This window comes from Macrobrachium rosenbergii, chromosome 42 (genome assembly GCF_040412425.1).
Source record: "Macrobrachium rosenbergii isolate ZJJX-2024 chromosome 42, ASM4041242v1, whole genome shotgun sequence".
Taxonomy (NCBI): domain Eukaryota; kingdom Metazoa; phylum Arthropoda; class Malacostraca; order Decapoda; family Palaemonidae; genus Macrobrachium; species Macrobrachium rosenbergii.
The window spans coordinates 15,041,282-15,063,430 of record NC_089782.1 but is presented as its reverse complement, the minus strand read 5'-3'; the positions used below and the strand labels follow the sequence as shown (position 1 = coordinate 15,063,430).

Genomic DNA, 22,149 nt, shown 5'->3' with positions numbered 1-22,149 from the left:
AACTTATCAAGGTGTGCATTCCCACTGACCCTGTGAGGAAATAATGAACTTCATTTAACCTGCTTGAAGGGATCTTCATATCATTCACTTTCAGAATATGCTTTTGCATTTCCTGAATCACTTGAGCAAGGTCCTTTGCATTACATTTTATGCCCGCCTCATGCCACCCCTCAATCTGAACCTGAACTGAAAGGCAAACTGGAATGTCTACATCCGCGCAGGTGGGTATTCCCACCTACCTGATGGTAGTTACTGCCTAACCACCTTGTTCAAGAGTTTAATGGCCGTGTCCAGCTTCACCATATGTAATTCTTAATGTAAAGGACCTCAGTTTTGTATAGTTAGGAAAAATACAATTTACTTTTAAAAATTGTGATAATTAAAGTCATTTTACATTAGGACACTTGATAATTGCCTGTGTTGCCGTGGTTGTGTGGTGAATAGCTGGGGTAAACTGTGTCATTTAAATGCTGTCAATGCTACTGCTATTTGAGGAAGTTCTCAGTAGATTTTTGACATGGTCATGATCATATCTTATGTGTCAGAAACCAAGCGCAAAATCTAACAAGAATGCCAGTCACCAGCTCTTACAGTATGATCACAGAAATGAAATTGGCACAGTCAAAGGAAGAGTGGAAATGGGGAAAAAAGAACCAGGTAAAGAAAAAGTAGGGAAAGGAATATTTTTAATGTAGTAGCAGGTGAGAAGCATCATATCAGAACATAGGTCTTAATCTGACTTGAAATTGAGGACAGATGTTCCTCATTTTCCAGGATTACAAGAGCTTCTTTTTTGTATGTGAATGATCAAGAATCTGTAGTTTGTCATTTGAGTACCAAAATAACCTCATTATTACAACTGTTTTCATCGTTGCCTTCAGTGCAAAGGGCTTTGTAAAATTCTGCCATATATATTTTTCATGTGCTCTTCTTCTAAAGTGCTTAACTTATCTCCAGCCTCTCTTCTCATAGTTCTCATACAAGTAGGTGTGGGTTTTACAATTTTTCTGGTAACCACAGAGCCCAGCAGACACTGTCACATACTATTCTCCCCAGGATTGAGGGAAGTACATACAAGCCATCTCTTTCCCTTTCATCTTTACCTCCTCTACTCTTGGAACTTCCATGATTTCCCATATGGCACCATTCTAACTCAATCTGGGAATCCAACTCCCAATTTTCCTATTAAAGCTTTATTCTCAAATCAACAAAATCTTTTAGGTCTAGTTTCTTTGTCATGCCTAGATTCATGTTCAGATAGCAGTACAGATTGTACTAGACATGCATAATCTTACTTTAATCCAACTTTTGTATACTGTTTCACTCTTACTTGATTTCCGTATCTTATTAGGCCTGTCCATTGTTTATTTAGCCTTTTATAGTCTTTCACTAAATTCCAGCTCGTAAGAACCTGTACTGGACATGGTGGTTCTTAAATGTTTGAAAGATTCAACCTCATTAATCCTTTCTCCATTTAGTATTATTTTATCCCTTTGTGCATACTCTGGACTCATTACATCTGGTTTTCTTAGATATCATTTGAGTTCCATCTCTCTAGATGCAGGATGCAACCTCCTAAGAAATCTTTGTAAATCATGTGGAGTTTAGCTGTTTACAGCAATATCATATGAATATTTTAAGTTTATCAAGTTCTGTTGTTACTCCAATGTCAACCTTACCTTCCATCTCCAACCTTTGTTTTCATTATAAAATCTGTGAGAAAGGTAAAATAACATCTTTTAGCACCCTGCTGTTTGCTACAAATTCACTTAAGACACTATCAGTGCTAACTTTGACTTTACTTAGTTCATGGGTAATTTTGATTTGCCTAACATATTTATTGATAATGCCATAGTGATGCAAGACCTTCTGTATTACTGGTCTGTGGGCAATGTCAAATACCTCCTCAGAATAAAAAAAAACCTGTGTTTTAAGCATGGTAGAGCAATTTAACACAATCACATTGTCACTTTGCTTGTCCAGTGGGTTGCTCTTGAATGATAATTGAAATGGAACAAATTACAGTTAAAGAGCTTACAATACTGAGTGAAAAAAGACCAGACGGAACTGGCGAAGATACAAGACAGAAAGCAGTACAGCAGGGGCCTGTTGTGATATGCAAGAAACTCTGTAATTTGTACCCTTTATTGGGGTTAACAGTTATAATAAGACGATTTTATTTTTACATGTTACATTGTAGATTAATTTATTATGGTAATCTCATGATTTTAACAGATATACAATAAACATTGTGATACAGTAGTACTTAAATGAGGTTTTGTTAAATTTTTTTACTTTGTATTTACACAAAACTTTTTACCTATTCTGTACATTGTAGCACTGTGGTTATATTATAGTACAGTTGTTCCTTCCAGAGAGTGGGCGAGTGTTTATGATTGGTAGCAATGACATGGGTCAGCTTGGCCTGGGTTCTACAAAGCCAGTTTCAAAACCATCATGTGTAAAAGGTATGAGAAAAAGTTTACATGTATATGAAAGCATTTATTATTTTTATCTAGTTTACTTCAAAATATATATAACTTACAGTCTTATCATTAATGCTTTCTGTGCCTGTGTTGATAGTAAGTTTTATAGAATACTGTACAGTACAGTGTAACCTTCATATTCTCTAAGTGTGTATCCTTCAAGAGTTTATAGGTACAATTAACTTTTCTTTAATCATTGTTTACATTTAAGTGAAGTTGATTATGTTTAAAAGTATATTTTTGAGGTGAAATTTTCCCTCTATCATTTGCTTTATGACTGCTTGGTGCAGGTTCGACAAGTGTTGAAACTGAAACAGTCATTGATGAATGATTTCATTAGTTACTCCCACTCTTTGGAGGATGTGGGTAAGATAGTGACTGCTCTGGTTGTCATTCTTCTCTTGTTGATAACACCGGCTGGTTGTGTAGAAAAGTGCTCTGAAATTTGAGATTGTTTTTGTTGGTTAATGAATTGGGTCATCTGGATTTTGTTTATTGTATTTGGCAGTATGGATTTGTTTTTGTTGGTTAACGAATTGGGTCATCTGGATTTTGTTTATTGTATTTGGCAGTATGGATTTGTTTCTGTTGGTTAACGAATTGGGTCATTTGGATTTTTATTGTATTTGTCAGTATGGATTGGTTTTTTGGTTAACAAATTGGGTTATTTGGATTTTTTTATTGTATTGGCAGTGTGAATTCTTCATCTCAATCTTCCTTATCAAAATCTGTTAGATTTTGTAAGGTAGCTGGTTGTAAGACCAAATTGGGTACTAATGCATATTATGCATTATCATTGAGAAGTGGATTGTGATTCAGACAACTGTTGCAATCATTGCAAGGATTGGTCTTGGGGAGAGATAGATAAGATGATAAATTGCTGCATTAGAGAGAGAAGGATAGACTTACAAAGAGAGTAAGAGAACAGCTAGTCTTGAATCTAGGTTTCCTTTAGAATTAACACCTGGTCAGGAAGATAGAGATAAGTCTTTAGTTTCTTCTCTAGTGAATATACATCTTTCTACACCCAAAATGTCAGTTATTCCAACACGATATACAAACCATCGGTCCTTTACATTAGGAATTACTTACAGTGAAGCTGGACACGGCCGTTAAACTCTTGAATGAGGTGGTAGGCAGTAACTATCGCCAGGTAGGCGGGAATACTCACCTGCCTGGATGTAAACATTCCAGTTTGCTTTCGGCCTTCATGCATTGCAGACGTGTTTTCGGATCTCTTTGCCTGACTGTCGTTAAGCTCTTTATTTATCCCGGTGGGATCTTTCTATATTTTTGTGTATATATCACGTGTGTTTGATATTTATTAATATACAAATCCACAATTTGTGATAGCCTTGCGTAGGCCGTTGTTCCCCTGTATCTGTGTCTTGGGTTTGACGGCCAAGGGCGAATTTAGAGGGGCGTAACCGAGTGGTAATGTTTCTCTTCCAGTAGCCCTTTAATTAGATATGGAAGGCATTCCCCTGTACGTTTGGATATTTTAGATTGGGACATAATAACTTTGCTCCCTTTCATTGATCGGGACGTAACAAGTTGGCTCCCCTTCTTGGGCTCATGCCCTCCGTGTACAAGGGCATGACTACCTTTCTACTTGTGCTGAGTGTTGTTTTTCGCCGCCTGTGCTGTGGAAGAGTTGCGGGGGATTGAGGGGGAGGTTGTGGGCATTGCCGGTAAGTTCACTTCCATGGCGCCCTTAGTGGCCTCCCCTCCTTCCTTCTCTCTCCCTGTAGGTCCTTCTATCTCTCTTTGCCCTCTTCGCTCACTTGTTAGGTGAAGACCGTGAGGGGGGGCGCACGGGTGGTCGGGTGACCTCTTCTCATGGGCCTCCTCTCATTTCGTAGGGCAGTTCCCCTCGGAGCAAGAGGAGTCTCCCCCTACTAATCATCTTTGCTTTTTCTTTCATGTTGACAAACATGAAAGTGAGCATCGTAGGCACAGCAGTAGTTAGCTAGATGTCTCATTTGGGATATCTTTGCCTGAAGGAGTCCCAATGTTCACACAATGTTTGCTTCGGGATCGACCACAGTACCTGGTTGGAATGGCATAGGTTCACGTCGGGATCGTTCAGACTCTGTTCCCGCTGATGTGGATTGATCGCTGTCATTGCTGGCCTTCATGTGTGCTGTGGCACTGCCTCTGGCGTATCTGTGGTCCATGTGCTCCTGCTTTGCTTCCTGTGTTATTGCTCCTGTTGACTCAGGGCAAGTTTCTGGGCGGCTCCTCCTGGTCTCCTGCCGCAGCCATCCTGATTGCTCCTGTTGCTGCTGGTGACATATGTGGCTGTTGCTGTAGCTCCTACCTTCTGAACCGCTTCCATAGCTCCTGCATCAGCTGTCCTGATCGCGCCTGCTGCTTCTCATGGGGGTCATTCCTGGGCTGCTTCCATTGTGATCCTGCCTAGCTGCCCTGAAGGTTACGATGTTTCGTGTCCACCAACCTGTAGAAGATGTCGGAGTGAAGGTGAAGGATGTCACCTTGTGGAGGTAGCCGCCGCCTTCTTCAGCTTATCTTCGATTTCGTCTTCTGCTGCCTCTTCCCTTCCTCTCCCGAGGTTCGAGGGGGTCCCAGGAAACCGGATAGACCTCCATCGGCCAAAGGAGAGGAAGGCTGCTTCTTCCCCCTTGAAATCCTTTGGGTGTTGAGGGACTGTCTCCTTCTGAGGAGGCAGTGGGTCTCTCACTGGCTCTTCCCAACCTTCGGATTCGGGAACTGATTCGCATGTCCCTGGGTTTTGTGTTTTGGGAGCCACAGGCATGCAGACCTGTTTGCGCTCCCGTTCCCAGTCCCAGAGGTTCCGCCTCTAAGACGGGTGCTGCTCTAAGTGCTCAAGATTCTGTGGAATGTCGAGTACAGGCAGAGTCCCCAGTTAACGGCGGGCTCGGTTAATGGTTATCCGGTTTTACAGAGCTTGTCTAGCGACGAAAATCAGTAATTTTCGACGCCAAAAATTGTCGATTTCCACTTATCGGAGCTGATAATTGGGTATTGGGGCCGATACATACCTAACAGAGGCGCCGATAATTGAAAATCGGCGTTTTTCGGTGCCGATAAGCCCCAAAACTCACCAAAAAAGCCCCAAAAATCACTGATTTTCAGTTAACAGCCATTTCCTGTTATCATACCCTCAGAATGGAACCCCGCCGATAACTGAGGACTGCCTGTATTCCGATCAGGTCTGGAGAGTCTCCTTGGCCCAGTTCAGGAGCAGCACTAGAGAAAGGGCCAAGGCACCTAGGTGCCTCGGCTCTTCCTGCCAGCACTACAAGCTCTCCCCGAGTGCTTACCAGTGCTCGGTAAGGTTCCCAGCCTGGTCTCTCGATCCTATCGGTTCGAACACCACAAAAAGCAGGGAAGAGGGTCCCTTTGGGAGTCCTGTGGGACTTCTGAGGGACTGCCTCTCTTCTGGGAGGCAATTTTCTCTTGTTAGCTCTTCCCGCCCTCAGGCGGGAACTGATTTGCATTCTCCTCTGGGGTCTCGCATTTCGTGGGCCGCGAGAGCGCGGCCTCAAGAGGCTGCAGCCTTGTTGCCAGTCTTAGAAGTGTGCTTCTAAGACTGGTTCTATGCCTGGCTCCTTTCAATTTCTTAGGAAACTGAAAGAAACTGCTCTCGATTTTTGGGAGTCTCATAGGTCGCTTGAATTCTTTGAATCATGAGTGCTCTCCTGGTGAGAGGCACAGGACAAGAGAAAGTGCCAAGACACCCAGGTGTCTCTACTGCCTGCCAACTGCTTCAGTTACTTGTCTGGGTTTTGTCCTCGTGTCTTGAACCTTAGAGTTCAAGCATGCAGGATAGGACACAGAATTCCTCCTTCAAACCTTCTTCTCGAGGGGACTCGGCCTTGAAAGAGTTTAGAGTTTGGGAAATTAGCACTAGCTCACGGCAGACGAGTTCCGCTCTGTCCAGTTCTGATTGCTTTCACGCGATTGCCACTCTCCACTTGCTTGCCCCGCCCAGCCCCTGGTCGTGTTCATGAGACTGGCTCAGCTCACCGCGTTTGCCTCAGTCCACACTTACACTCAGTCTGGATTGCGTTTGCGTGATTGGCTCAGTTTGGCAAGGCTTGGCTTGGCTCCGCTCGGTTTTTCTGAATTGGGTTCTCTGCACTGTTCGAGTGAACTTTCTGCTCTTTCCAGGAAAGCACTTTGCCATGGCACAAGTGCTCTTCTTCCCCCGTGTGGCAATCATCTCATTCGGTTGATTATTGCTCACGGTTCACCTCTCTTGCTGGTCTTCCTGGCAGGAGAGGTAGGGGTACTTTTCTCCTCACCTGTTCTCTTTTCCTCTCGGTTGTTCCGAGAGGCGCAAGACGGACAGAGAGAGCTCTGATGAATTTGCCGTTCTTTGGAGTTTGGCTGCCTGGCGTGCTCTCGGTGTTGGTCCCCTAACTGTCTCGTAGTACAACCAGGTAGCCGAGGAGGGTTTCTTGGGATCTGTCAAGGTTCCCCTCCAGGGAGAGAGGTACAGGAGTTTCACGCTTCGGAAGCAACGAGGGTCTTCCTCTTCAAGTTGTGATCGCCCTCGTTTTCTCAGAGAACTTCGCGCCGATTCATCAGTGCGAGGATCCCCGGGACAGGTACGTGGCTTCCCCAATGAATAATCTTCATCACTCACGACCTTTGCAGTTCCTGAAGGGGCTGAGAGTTTAAGGGGCCACCATGGTCCTTGCTTGCGAGAGCGTTCTTGACCAGATGAATACTTTTCTTCAGACAAGGAGTTCATTCAGGTTGAGACATCAAACTCCTCCCCCGCCTCGACAGAGTACGAATTCTTCTTGCCTCAGAGGGGTCTTGCCAACTGCAGGTTGTTCTGACTCTGCTTCTTCTGGACTGGGTTCTCTCTCTGCTTCTCCTTGCCATGAAGAGTTTCTCTTCTGCAACGAGAGGTGGCGATCTTGGAGGATACCTCTTGGTTTCCTGCAGACAGTCTCCTGATGGATCCACGATCCTTCACTTTTAGGATTTCTCTCCTCGGATACGACCATTCCTGGAGAGAACCCTGCCTTCTGGAGACTGGTCCTATCTGGGGGGTGGGCCCTCCTACACCAGGCAGCAGTCTGTGGGCAATTCTGGTGCTAAGAAGAAGGACTTTGTCCTAATTCGGATTTCCAGTTTTGTAAGTCCCGAGTTGGCTTGACCCTTAGGAATGAACCTTTACTTGGTTCTGCCTTTCTGGCAAATCTCTGAAAGATCAGAGATTTGCCAGATACCACTGTAATCAAGGTTCGTACCAGGGCACTACCTTGTCATTTGGACAATGGCCAAGACCTTTGGGTCTTAGTCATCTCAGCTCGATCTAAAGTTCAAGCCAGCCTCCTCGACTCATAGAAGTCCCAAGCTTTGGAAGAAGATCATGGAAACACAGCCCTCTTCTTCCCTTTTGGGAAAGTGCGCATAACTGTCTCTTTCCACCCTCTTTTCCATAAGGAAGGAGGGCAGAAGGGAAGAGAGGAAGAAGTATCGACTGGGCAGAAGTTCTACTGCTGATACCTGGATGAAATGATACTTGTCAAGTCTTTGGACCTGGCAGCGGCATAGCCGAGACCTGGGAATGGATTCCTTCAGGAGAAGTATCTATTTCTGTTGGGTCTTGGCAATTCTTTTCATCAAACTTCCATCTCGCTTCCTCTTCTGTGCTCCTAATTTGGGACATGCTAGCCTGGCTAGAGCTAATCATCTTGGTATCCTGTCATCTTGCAGAAGCTTCCCCATGGTGGAGAATGGAGGAGGTCTGCTTCCATTCCTCCATCCTTCTTTCCTCTTCGATGTATGAGGAAGGAGTTAGGCTAATGCTTGATTGAAGGAACCTTCAAATATGCTTGCATATTCTCCTCACGTCGTGTCTAGTCTTGGATTCACCGATTGAGGAATAGATGCACACCTGTAAGACTTTGTCTTGAAGGTATGTGACCGAGATGATTGATACCTTCTTATCAACATCCTGAACTCAAGGCAGCCTTTTGGCCTCCCAAGAATTTTAGGATGAGTTTTGCGACACTCAGTGGTTTCGTTGAACAACAACACCACAGTAGTGGCATACGTCGGCAAACGAGAGGGAATAATTTTTTCCTCCTGTTTCATCTGTCAACATAGGCAGGTACTTGAGTATTCTGTTGCGCACTCGATAGCTCAATTAGCCAGATACATTCCTGGTGGGGATGTATTGGTAAGTGAGCTCACCCTCGGGTTTGAGTGATCGGGATGGAACATGCTCTTCACTCTTTTCTTCACATAAATTCATGAAGAGACTGCTCTACTGAGAGATCCCTACCATCTTTCTGTTTGCATCCTGGCACAACAAAGTCAGTAGTTTTCTCGCTCCTTCTTACCAGACTGATGGGCCACTATGGTGAGACATGCTGTCTTTATGGGAAACATCGATATGTACGTTTTCCCTCCGTATTTGTCTGTTTTGCTAGGGGTTCACAAGCATTGCTTACCCCGAGTTACAGACAAATGCTGGTAGACTTTGCCTTTTGCCCGACCTGATAGCTCTGCTTCCGAGGCATTGAGAAGAGTTCTCCTGTGTTCAGGAATGGGAGACTTCCCAGGTTTCCTTGCAAGCATAGGCTTTCTTGCCGAGCGGCAACGGATATAGCTGGATATCTCTTGAAGTCCTCTGCAACATTGTTCCAGGGACTGGATCTGACTTCACTGGTTGGTGTCATTGATGGAACTTCTTTTAGGGGTCAGAGTCGCTCTTCAAGTCTGGACTTCTCGTCTTCTCCACTGAGGGTTGCTTCTCTCCCTTTCAGTTGTGAAGAATGTAGGCCCTTGCAACCTAGTCTTCTATCTGAAGTAGCCTTTTTCTCCTCAGTTGAGATTTAGCTACTGTTGAGAAGGTTCTTCGGTCTTGCTATCCCAGGGAATTGTTCCCTGGGTGGCATGTGACTCTTGTTTAGGGTTCCTGTCCCATGCTTTGCCCATACCCTTACGAGAGTTGTCGGACAGAGATGTGCCCTCTTCGGGCCATCTCTCATCTCACTCCTGCCTTGGCATAGAAGATGGAAGGGGATCAATACCTCAACTCCTTCTTGGATGTCGTAAGTGGACTTCGAATCCATCGGCATCTGTTGTCAGGTACGAGTCCTTCTTGTTCCCCTTCTCCTTGGACTTTATATCAGCGATCCAGATCAGTCGCTACTTTGTCCTATTAGGGAGCTGCGGTACTTTCCAAAAAGGCTTGACATTCCTAACCTGGATGTCGTCGACGTTTTCGCTAGTACTATCTCTCCCAAGGAAGAGGTGTCTAAGGACACATCTTTCTTCTGGCTTCGTGAAGTGATCGAAGGAGTTGCTCAGCAGCTGGCAACGACAGTACTGGTACTTTCCACCCAAGAGCTCACGAAGTCAATGGCTTGGTCCATCCCTTGCATTCTGGAAGTTTCTGTCGGTCTGGAAGCAAGATGTGGTCTCATAGGCCACACTCTTGTCTTCTACCTTCGGTCTTGCCCACAGGCCCTTGAAACCTTTTTTCCTTGGTCCTGTGGTGGCTGCTCAACAAGTTGTATTTTCTTATCCAGCTCCTTCAAGAGGACTAGTAGCATCTCGCCTCAGGTTTGGTTCTGGAAGTGAGAAGGATCCAGAGAGTGACTGGCCTCTCCTCCCTCCTCGTCCTCCTACTTCTCCTCCTTCGGGATGAGAATAGGACTCGAACTGACACTTGCTGGGTCTGGTGTCTGATGCGGTTAGACTACACATCGAGCACCCATTCTACTTTTCTTCTAGAATCACGGAAGCAATTCTGCTCCTTCCTCGAGCAAGGGGAGGAAGGAGACTCTGGCATTAAGGCAATACGGAAAGCTCTGTCTCCGGTTTTCCTTACTGCCTCCAACTCTTAGATTCTTCCCAGTCTGTTTGGTATAAGTTGTGTTTCCTCACTCATGTGAAAAGGTCCAGTATCTGACATTTGATCTAGCAGCTCCTACACTCTGATCAACATGTCAGAGGCTCTTTCGACCAGGAGGAGTAGCCAAGATGTGCAGAACTCCAGTCAGTTCAAGAGACTCACTCAGATTCCTCCCTCCAACGAATGTCTTCCTAATGTAAAGGACCAATGATTTGTATATTGTGTTAGAACAAATCACAATTTTTTTAAGTAAATTGTATTTTTCCTAACTATACAAATCTGAGGTCCTTTACATTACATTTTTATGCCTGCCTCATGCCACCCCTCAATCTGAACCTGGACCGAAAGGCAAACTGGAATGTTTACGTCTGGGAAGGCTGGTATTCCCGCCTACCTGACGGTAGTTACTACCTGACCACCTTGTTCAAGAGTTTAATGGCCATGTCCAGCTTCACCATAAGTACTGTAATTCCTAATGTAAAGGACCTCAGTTTTGTATAGTTAGGAAAAATATAATTTACTTTTAAATTGTGATTTCAGGGTAGTAGGTTAGATTTATGCAGTCAGGTATTGACTCGGTTTAATTTAGATTGAATTTTTGTGTAACAGTTTGAGTGTCTTGCATCAGATGTGTCTAGTGCATTGGCAGGGACAATGAAGGTATTAGTGAGTCCACACTGTCAGCAGTGAGTCCACAAGGCCGGTAGTGAGTCCGCACAGCAGGCAACTAGTCCACACATTGGGCTGTGAGTCCACATGGCTGGCAGCGAGTCTACAGAGCCAGCAGTGAGTCTGCATGGCCAGCAGCGAGTCCACATGGCTGGCAGCGAGTCCACATGGCCGGCAGTGAGTCTTTAGTATATAGCTGGTAGCAAGTGTGCCCAGTGGTCCACACAGCCAGCAGTGAGTCCACATGGCCAGCAGTGAGTCCGCACAGTGGACAGTGAGTCCACATAGCCAGCAGCAAGTCTGCATGGTTGGAGGTGAGTCCACACAGCTGGCAGCAAGTCTGCATGGCTGGCAGGTAAGTCTGCACAGCTGGCAGAGAGTCCACATGGCTGGCAGCAAGTCCACGCGGCCGGCAGCAAGTCCACATGGCCGGCAGCAAGTCCACATGGCCAGCAGCAAGTCCACACATTTGGCAGTGAGTCCACACAGCTGACAGCTAGTCTTCATGGCCAGCAGTGAGGCTGCATGACCAGCAGCGAGTCCACACGGGCGTCAGCGAGTCTGTCCAAGGCATCAGGGAGTCCACAGAAGGTGTCAGTGAGGGAGCTTTCAACTTTCATGTTTCTGCCAGATGGATTGTGAGAACTGTAGAGAACTGGGGCTACTTTTGTCCCTGATGAAGAGGACTCTTATAGACCTGTCTCTTTCTGACAGCATTCTCCTTTGCCTCCTTTACAGGAAGAGGAACATTTAGTCTGTCCCCTTAGTTTTAAGGAATTGGTTCAGTTGTGTTTAGATAGATATCCGCAGTTCTTCCTTTAAGACAACAGGCTATTCTTAATTCCAAAGGCCATGGGAGGTCGGAGGCCAGTCCTGGACATATCCAGGCTCAACCTTAGTCCAACTGTTCCCCTTTTTTTCATGGAGTCAACCTCCACAGTCTTTAACAACCGTGGGGAAAGGGACAGTACATAGATGATTACAGAGGACATGAAAGGTGTGTACTTTCGTGTCCCCATTCACCAACTTTCAAGGAAGTTCCTACTCTTTGTGTTTGGGGGAAAAATATATCAATGTCAAGCTCTTTGTTTCAGGCTGAGTTCTGCACCCCAAGTTTTCATGAGGGTGCTATCCCCTTCATGAATGGCTTAACTTATTAGGAGTAGAGATCCTTCTGTACCCGCAAGACTGGATTATCTTTGCGAAGGCCAGGGAGGATTGCCTGAGGGCAAGAGAGCTTGTAATGGGCTTAGAAAAAGCCATAGGCTTACTAATAATAGTCACAAGTCATCTCTGGAACCTACACAAAGAGTGACCTATCTGTGCATGGTGATTGATTCAGTCCTTTTCAAGGTTTTCCTACACAAGCTAGAGTTGACCATCTGTTAGAGATTTCCCTTCCTCATGGAGCATGCCAGCTAATGCTGGTTGTATCTCTTAGGTCGTGTCTTCTCTGGAGAAACTAGTTATGAGTGTTTGACTTTGGATGATACCTCTTCAGTTGCACTTGAGAGGCACTGGCACACAGAGAGACTCGGCCAGACAATGAGTTGGAGCCATGGAGCCAAGATTTGATCCCTTCCCTTCATTGGTGGACGTCCATAGTAGTGCTTCTTGCAGGAAAGTCCATAAGAGTCCCCAAGCCCAGACCCCTCACTGTATTCAGTCACCTCAGATGATGATGGGGGTGTGGTTATCGGGAACCAAGTCACTTCAGGGGTGTGGTCATCAGTAGAAGCGAATCTTCACATTAACTGGAAGGGTTTGTTGGCAATCTAGAAGGGATTTAAGACCTGGATGAGCGGTGTCCACCAAAGTAATTTCTGTCTTCTTGGATGTATCTTCTTTGATTTATCTAAGGAGGCAAGGGGCATGAATTTGGAAACCTTGTTAGCCATCACCAAGGATTTAGCCTCTGCATAATGGAAAAGAATTTGTCCATAAGGCCCAGTTTGTGCCTGGTTGACTGAATGTTTTGGTTGACATTTAAATCGTCCAGGACAGGTACTCTCCCACATTGTCTGTAACTCTGTAGTTTGCTAGGCAAATTGGAGAGTGTTTGGCCAACCCCTCATTGATCTCTTCGCAGTGAAGCTGAATCATTGTCTCCAGCTGTGTATCCCAGTTCCAGACCCTCAAGCCTGGGCAATAGACTTTATGGTTCAAGAATGAGCAAACCTATTTGTGTATGCCCTCCCTATGTTTCCACTGTTGAAGGGGATACTCAAGAGTTGAGGGCTACTGGGAACACCACTATGATTCTAATCGTGTTATGGTGGCCAAGGAGGCATTGGTTCCCAGTCATTCTGGAAATGTCAGTAGAAGTTCCCAGACAATTACCTCCATAGACAAATCTGCCCCATTAGTCTGGGACAGGGAAGCTTCACGGTAATATCGAAATGCTTCATCTAATCGCATGGAAACTGTTGACAAGCTCCTCAGCTCTATAGACTTTTGTAAGCTGTATAGGGACTCTTTCCCAGTGGCAAAGGGAAAGTCCACAAAGTTCTTGTTCAGTACAGTGGGAGCTGTCTAGATCCGGGTGCAAGTCCATGGGTATTGCCTGTCTTCACACAAACATTAACAATGTAAGAAAGTTGTTGCGCTCCCTGAGAGATGCCAAAGGTTTGTGTTTCCTTCATAAAGGCCATAAATCCATGCTGGCTTATGTATTAAGGCATTCTGGATAGGGTATTTCAAAAGAGATTGACATAAGTAAAGCAATTCACTCATTTCAGCTGGAATGCTGAAGGTTCTGCTAAAGCTGCTTTTATGAAACCTAGTCATTGGCTTAAGACACCTTATAGACCCTTCTTTTGAGCCCCAGAGAGAAGCTTCTCTCAATGCTCTTTCCTAGACACTCTTCCTGGTGGCCTTGGCTTCGACCAAAAGAGAAAGTGAATTACGAGTGATATTATTGTAAGTAGAGTGCTCACGTACTGGAGCTGAACTATATTTTTTGGCATCCTTTTGTGCTAAGAATGATGTCAAGGCCAAAACTCTTCTAAGAGTTTTATCTATCCCCTCTCTAGAAACTCTAACTCCTGAGGAAGAAGAGCTACTTTTATGCCATGTTACTCTAACTCCTGAGGAAGAAGAGCTACCTTTATGCCATGTTAGGGCTCTAAGGATTTATACATTCCATCTTAATCATTAAGGAAGCAGTGGAGGAACCTATGCACTGTCAAGAATCATGAGGTTCCTATGTCTGAGACTAATCCTCAATCCTGGAAGCACACTATGCATTGTCTCCAGAGGATTTCCTTTTTTTGAAGGTGAAAGTACATGATATCAGAGCAGTAGCTACATCTGTTAGTTTTCATCAGCACCTCTCTCTAAAACTGTTAAGTTTTGGTGGCACAGTGTTCACTTCAAACTACTGGAGGGTCATGAAAATCCAGTAGGAAGACTGCTGTACACTAGCACTTATAGTTTCAGCAGGGGAGATTTCTCCTAGTCTTTTCCCATCCTGGGTAAGTGGGGAACCATATGTATTGGAGTTTGCACATGGTACAGTAATATCTTACTCTACTTTTGTTATTATTACTGTATTATACTTTTATGTATTGGCTTTGTTTCTCTTAGGTAAGGGCAAACAAAGCTCATTAGGCAAGTAATGTTGGACTTGTGTTGCAGAGGTATTGCTCCTTATTGGAGAAAGTTACCCTGAGCTGATTAAGGACCGCCTTTTCATGCAAATTGTTGTTGTTGTTTTGGGTGTGAGGTGCCACAGCAATTCAATTAGGTAGGTGGTAACTCTTTAGGGATCATGCTTAGTTGTGGTTTTAGCTCCCATCAGCCCTGCAGGCTTGAGCCACAGTGGCCTAACTTATTCTGCACAATCTCATCCAATGACTATATTCAGGGTCCATGTTCCACCTCCTTCAGTAATGGACCTCTCCTGATGAAGTACTTGCCATGGGATTGCATTCATCAGTTGAGGAGTGATAAGGATATTTCTAAAGTCTGATACCTAATTTGGTTACAGTAGAGGGAAATCTTATACCCTCCTCCAGAACTCAATGTTGGAGCCAGCAAATGATAGAGGGTAAGTTTCACCTAAAAAATAATGATTTTTATGATAAATTAAAATTTTTAGGTACTTACCCTCTGTCATTGAGATCTGCCCTCATCCCCTTTTAAGAGATTACGAGAAGAATGATGACTAAAGCATTCGCTGTCTTACCCCCACCCTCTAAACAGTGGTGGTATCTATGAGACCTAAGCCAAGTGCAGCAGTTGCAGATAAAACAAATGATAGAGGGTAAGTACAGCACCTAAAAAATTGATTTTGTCATAAAAATCATTATTTTAGTGTTGGAACATAATGCTACATACTAATGCACTTGGTCCAACAAAAATGACTAGTATTTTTAAGTGATATTGTGATTCTATCATACATATCATATACCAGGTACAGTATATTACTTTGCGCTTCATTTTCTTGTTTAAGATTTTGTATTAGTTAAATGTTTAGTTCATTACCTCTAGGCTGTCTTTGCTATTCAGACAATAATAATTATAGGAATACTTATTGAATTTTACACAGAAGGATCAATAGAATAAGGAGGGCCATTGAATGTGATTACTGTATTCTCCATGCAGGAGGATTAATAGAGTAAGGAGGGTCATTGATTGTGATTATTCTCTATGTTAAAGGAATCATTCTGTAAAGTGGAGGACAGTTTGTAAATTTCTGACAGTACCTTGATTTCTTCTGCTGCATGAAGTCAGTTTTTCTATGCACAGATGGCAATTCTTAGGAAATGAGCATGTTATCTTTTTCAGAAGATGTCATACTTTATGAGGTGTTTAGGTATACAGTATTTTTCATACATGAAATGTACAGTAGAACTACTGTACTGTACATGGGGTCTTTCATCTTTTGCAGCCCTGAAACCTGAGAAAGTCAAGCATGCAGCATGTGGCAGAGCGCATACCATTGTTTCATGTGGTTAGTATTCTTTAACTTTACTTGTAGAAAGGAATATGTTGGTTAATATGAGTAAAACCTTTTACTTTAGTCAGTTGTATGCTATCAAGTGCAATCCAAATACTAATTCTAACACTGTATAGTATTTTTCTGGAGCTCTGAAGAATAAGAATTTTTACATACTGTATTTTAATTTTTTCTGAAATCATGCAGCTTCTGGGAGTGTGTACGCTTGGGGTCACAATGAGGATGGTCAGCTTGGGACAGAAGATCTTGAGGACCGTCACTCCCCTATCCTAATTCTGGAAATGGATATTCCAGTCACTGCTTTGGTAGCAGGGAGCACTCATTCTGCTCTGTTGACTGGTAGGTAAAAATAGTTCCTTCTGTTGCATTAAAATTTTCTCTCTGGATCTTATGTTATGGATCTTATACTACAGGCAGTCACCGGTTATCGGCAATCTGGTTTACGGTGCTTGTCTAGCAACGAAAATTGGCAATTTTTGGCGATTTTTGGTGCCGAAAATTGCCGATTTCCACTTATCAGCGCTGATAATCGGGTATGGGTGCTGATACATACCCAACAGAGGTGCCGATCTCCAGTTATCGGTGCTGTTAAGCCAATAAGCACAGAAAATTGCCGATTTTCGGTTATTGGCGATTTTCGCTTATCGTCACGCTGTTGGAACGGAACCCCTGCCGATAACCGGGGACTGCCTGTACTATAAAGTAGTACAGTATAAGGTAAATGTGTTTCTTTTAACCTAGTCCTTCATGAATCCTGGGATTATTGAAGCTTAGACTTTTTGAGTATTTTTGAAATTTAGGATTCACAGTAATCGAAATAGATATGAAGGCATCCCGTGAAAGTCTGATACAAAATAGCTTCATTTATGAAAGTATTCACTCTATGAAAAACAGTTATTGGTTTAATTTGTTTTGGAAGGAATAATAATATGATGAAACAAAGAGCATGTTGAAGTGACTGGTATGTGTGAAACATACCTAGGGACACCAACTCAAGTGATTTTGAAAAAAGCTACAGTAATACCCCGAACTTGCGCGATTTGAGTTGCGTGAATTCACAGATACACAAAATTTTCATTGGAACCTAACTAATTATCATACACGAGTTCCATAGACACACGAACATTTGCGAATACTGAGAAATCTTGCAAAAGTGTTATGTTCAATTTTTTATGTAATTTATAAGTTTTCAAGCTTTTATGTGTAAATTAAACAACATTAAATAATAAAAGTAATAATTTCTCTCTCTCTTTTTTTACTGAGATGAGAGAATTTTTATGGTACATGTATGTTTATTTGTTTTGTATGATGAATAAATTTTTTACCCAATAATAAGTACTAATTTTCAAATAATAATAATATGATAATAATAATAATAATGATAATATAACTGTGATTACAAAATTCTTATGTGATACATATTTTAAACAAATAAATATTTTTCCCTCATCTTCTGTAAGAAGCTCGAAGGCAAAAAGCTGTCAGACATGTCACTTTAACATGACAAGAAGGGGTAGTGTTGCTGATTAGTGGTCAAAGGTTTCTTGTAATTCTCTCTCTCTCTCTCTCTCTCTCTCTCTCTCTCTCTCTCTCTCTCTCTCTCTCTCTCTCTCTCTCTGTAATAATTCATAAAAATTTAACTCTCTTAAGTAAGGACAACTGTTATCTCCCTCTCTCTCTCTCTCTCTCTCTCTCTCTCTCTCTCTCTCTCGTTCGTAGTTAGTGCAACCTACATATTACTGTTTCTCTGTATGTCTTTAACTGTACAGTAGATAATTTTAAAATTATCTAATTTTACCTGTACCATCCATTTACAAACTGTAAATGTGCCATTATAAAACACAGAGACATAGAGCATTTCAGAACAAAGAGAAAGAGAGAGAATAAAGGAGTTTTTAAAAACGAGGTTGAGAAGACTTCTAAAAATAGATCGGTGGAATGTGGGGAGAGAGAAATAGTATACTAATCTTCACACTCTCCTATATCCTTATGTTAACCACTTATTTCTTTTTTTAAGGGTAATGTATTAAGCTAACTTTTAAATGAAATTACTGTAACTTTAATTTAATTTAAAAGTTAGTTCAATACTGAATTTCCATCTTGTGATATCTAACGTAAGCGCTCACACATTTTTACAACTTATTTCTCTGTACGTCTTTGCCTGTGCAGTAGATAGTTTAAATTGATCTAATTTTACCTCTGCCGTCTATGAAGTGTAAATGCACTAGTGTGGCAAATATGTTCTAAAACATGGAGACATAATAACTAAGAGTTGTAATAGTCCAAATAAAAAACACTGTTTGTTCATGAGAAAGCATTTCAGAACAAAGAGAAAGAGACATAGAATAAAGTAGTTATTAAAAAGAGGTTGAGGAGACTTCTAAAAATAGATCGGTCGGAAGGGGAGAGAGACAGAAATTCTCTTCCAACTCTATATTTTTATGTCAACAATTTATTTTTTTAAGGGTAATGTATTAAGCTAACTTTTAAATGAAAATACAGTAACTTTAATTTCATTTAAAAGTTAACTTAATGATTTTGGAGCATGATTAGAGTCATATTTAGTGTTTAAACTTTATAAATAAGCATTTATTAGCATTTTTAGGGACCGTGCCAAACTTACGCAAAAATTCACCGTGTGCGAGGGATTCTGGAACCCAACCTCGCATAAGTTCAGGGTATGACTGTACTCATTGCACATGTACCAGTGAACACCAGCATTTTGTTAAGCATCTATTCATTCTTCTGGCACCTTCGTTGGGTGTGGATATATTGCCTGGACTTCCCAGGACTAACAAAATGCTCTTAGCGTTCCATGATGTGCCACTCATAGAAAAACCATTTTCAGGCCTTGATTTATTTTGTGCTATTTTATTCACTTCAACTTAATGCCCAATGTTAAGTGGGGTATGTACCACATTTGATGGCATATAAAATTTACCCCAATTTCAGTGGAACTTGTTCAGGAGAGTTTTTCTGTATTTATAGTAATGTTTAAAGCAGACCAGCAGTACATTGCAAAACTTTAACCATTGCATAGAACTAATATAAGCACCTTAGATTTAGCAAACAACAGTACTGTATATTAGGTACAAAGCAGGCTAGCAGTACAGCTGAATAAAATGTGCTCAGCTGATGAACGCACTCGCCCCTTAAACACATCCATGCCTCATGCTTCATAGGTCAGTCACAATTAGTGTTTTACATTTATTTTTATATATGTAATTTACCAAGTAATTATATAGCTATTAGTTTCTACTTTAACGGCAGCTTTAGATTTGAAATTCGTGGTAGCGTTCTTGTGTTCTGGTGTAGGTAAGTGCCCTGCCCACTTCCAGGGAAGTATAGGTACAACATAGCTGAAGACCTCAGTTCATTTCTGCTGCTCAATGACCATATATCAGTTGTTAAGCAGCTTTGTTTTGATGATCAGGATTGTTCACCGGATGGTTTTGCTAGTTACCAGAGGATTTGGTGAAGTATTCTGTACTTTGGTAGCCTCCGTGCTATGTTTTTTTTAGTCTAGTTAAGCTTAGTTTGAAATTTTTTGTGGAATTTGACTTATTATTTCAGACTCAAGTGTGTCAAGTAACCAGTATTGTAGCAAAGGCTGTAATACCAGGTTGACTTCCTCTAAATATGACTCTCACTCTTATTTGTTTTCATTGCTGAGGACAAATTTGTTCTCCTGACTTGATGTGTGAGGAGTTTAGTAACTGGGATGAAGTTAAATGGAGAATTTTGACCGCTCATATAGACAAACTAGAAAAAGCTGGACAGAGAAAGGCGGCCGCTAGAGCCGAGGCTAGATCTTCACTGTCTTCTACTCCTGAACGGGTCCTTTCGACTCATGTCACTGCTTGTTCTCCTATTCCTAGTTCTCTTGCACTCCCTTCTACTCCGTTACCTGGCTCCCATCCCGCTGAAGCTAGTGCCATTGCCAGTCTCGAAGCCTGGATTGACAATAAATTTGACGTGTTAGTTAATACAGTTGCTCAAATAGGAGCTTCAGTGAGAGTCCTTTTGGACAAAGCAAGTGGTGAACCCGGTGCAAGTGTTAGTGCAAGTGTTGTGTCAGTGGAGGGGATGGCTACTCACCCCACTGATGCTCCTAGACGGAGGCCCCTGCCAGACTCCCCTGCTCCTGGGAGGAGGCAAACCATAAGTCCAAGGGAGGTCGGTGGGGTTTGCCCACGAGTAGTTGCTCCCTCAACCGAACCTGTCGGTATTTCCCAGGTTTCAGTGCATAAGTGCTGGAAAGGTTTCCAAGTGGATCACACTTTGTCTTCCAGTGGGTTAGACTCTAATGAGCCTAAAAGACACAGCTGGCATGAGTCCTCCAGGCCATTGAAAAGGCATATGATGGAGAATCAGAACCCTTCGATCCCTTATAAGCACCATAGGGACCAAGAGTCCTCTTGTAGCTCTTCACTACAGGAAAATTTTGAGGCACATTGGCTTGGGGTACTTACCTGTGCCAATAAGGCTGTAAGAGATGGAGCCCAGGAATTAGCTGCACTCTTTTCAGTGGGCATGCTCAAGATAAAAGCGGGGGAGCACCCCATGTTTGTGGTGCTCCTTCACCACTAAAGGAGTGATCTTTGTTCCTTCACAAAGATCTTCTCTTCTTTTTGCCCCATTGGATAGAAGAACAGTCTTTTCCTTTTGAATTATTTTTCGAGTTACATCTGTGGAGCTGTTAGTCAACATTGGAACCCCAAAAGAAAGTAATCCATAACCTACCGGCACAATCAGCCAAGCGACTGAAGGATTCGAACAGTTCTTTGGCGGTTTCTTTTAACCTTAGACCTTTCTCTCCCCTTCAACCTCTGCTCTTTCGAGGCGGAGGAGGATGAGCACAATCTCATCCACGCTTGAACCCTAGATCTGTCTGACCTGTCAATAAGACATCTACTTCAAGACCTGCCATTCTAGAACAGTCAGCAAGTGAGGAAGCCAGTCCTCTGTACCCTGTGAACAGTTCTTTGGCGGTTTCTCTTAACCAGATTCCTTCAGCTTTTTTGGAAGAAGTGTCTGGAAGCCAGATCCGTGGAACTGTGGATTCCTTCAGTTTTGGAAGAAGTGGGAAGCCAGATCCGTGGAACCGCGGGTACTACAAGCACTCAAAGAAGGGTATTCGGTACCCTTCGAAGAGAGACCTCCTTTGACATCTCCCATTGTCTTGGAGGTGTACTCAGAAGGCTCAGAGAGGTTTTTGGCCCTCTCCAAGGAGGTTTCAGCTCTTCTCAAGAAAAGAGTGATAGAAGTGGTGGAAGACTTATCCTCGGAGGGGTTTTACTACTGTTTATTTGTAGTTCCCAAGTCATCAGGAGGCTGGAGACCTGTCTTGGACGTAAGCACTCTGAACTTCTTTGTCCAAACAACGAAGTTCAAAATGTAGACAAGCCACTCAGTTCTCGCTGCAATTTGTCAAGGAGATTGGATGGTATCTATAGACATGAAGGATGCTTACTTTCGTATCCCAATATACCGGGATTCCAGGAAATATCCAAAGTTTGTGTTCCAGGACAAGGTCTTCCAATTGTGGGCTCTGTGCTTCGGGTTGTCCACAGCCTCTCAAGTCTTCACCTGAGTCCTTGCCCCACTAATGCAATGGCTCCACCTAATGGGTGTTATGGTATGCCTTTACCTGGACGACTGGCTCCTGCAGTTGTCATCCAAAAAGAAAAATACGGAGGACCTTCTGAAAACTCTTCAGGTAGCCCAGGATTTGGGCATTCTAATTAACCAAGAGAAGTCCCAGTTAGTTTCTACTCAGTCATTAGTCTATTTAGGGATGAAGATAGACTCTTGGAGTTTTCGGGCTTTAATACAGTCGTGCATCCAGAAAATCCGTCACTTTCTAGATCTCCAGTCCTGCTCTGCCAACGATTGGAAGAGCCTTTTAGGAACTCTCTCTTCCATCAAGATGTTTGTGCCATTAGGGAGACTACATGCTAGACTTTTATAATTCTTCCTAAAGGCCAATTGGAGTAGGAAGACTCTTCCGGACTCATTCATCTTCCCCCATCACACTGGAAATAAAAGATCTTCAGTGGTGGCTCGAAGAAGGGGGATTTCTTGTAGGAAAATCTCTACTTCAACCGAACCCAAACCTAACATTGTTCTCCGACACATCGGATCTGGGTTGGGGAGTAATCTTAGGA

General features: G+C 43.0%; 1 protein-coding gene across 1 annotated transcript in view; it reads left to right on the top strand.

The window, feature by feature from the left end:
- Nucleotides 1–22,149, top strand: part of LOC136827971 (X-linked retinitis pigmentosa GTPase regulator-like) — a 33,391-nt gene that overhangs the window by 6,293 nt on the left and 4,949 nt on the right. The window contains exons 3-5 of the mRNA XM_067085550.1: nucleotides 2,376–2,468; nucleotides 15,914–15,976; nucleotides 16,169–16,321. Coding sequence (XP_066941651.1) covers nucleotides 2,376–2,468; nucleotides 15,914–15,976; nucleotides 16,169–16,321 — 309 coding nt within the window. The remainder of the gene's footprint in view (nucleotides 1–2,375; nucleotides 2,469–15,913; nucleotides 15,977–16,168; nucleotides 16,322–22,149) is intronic.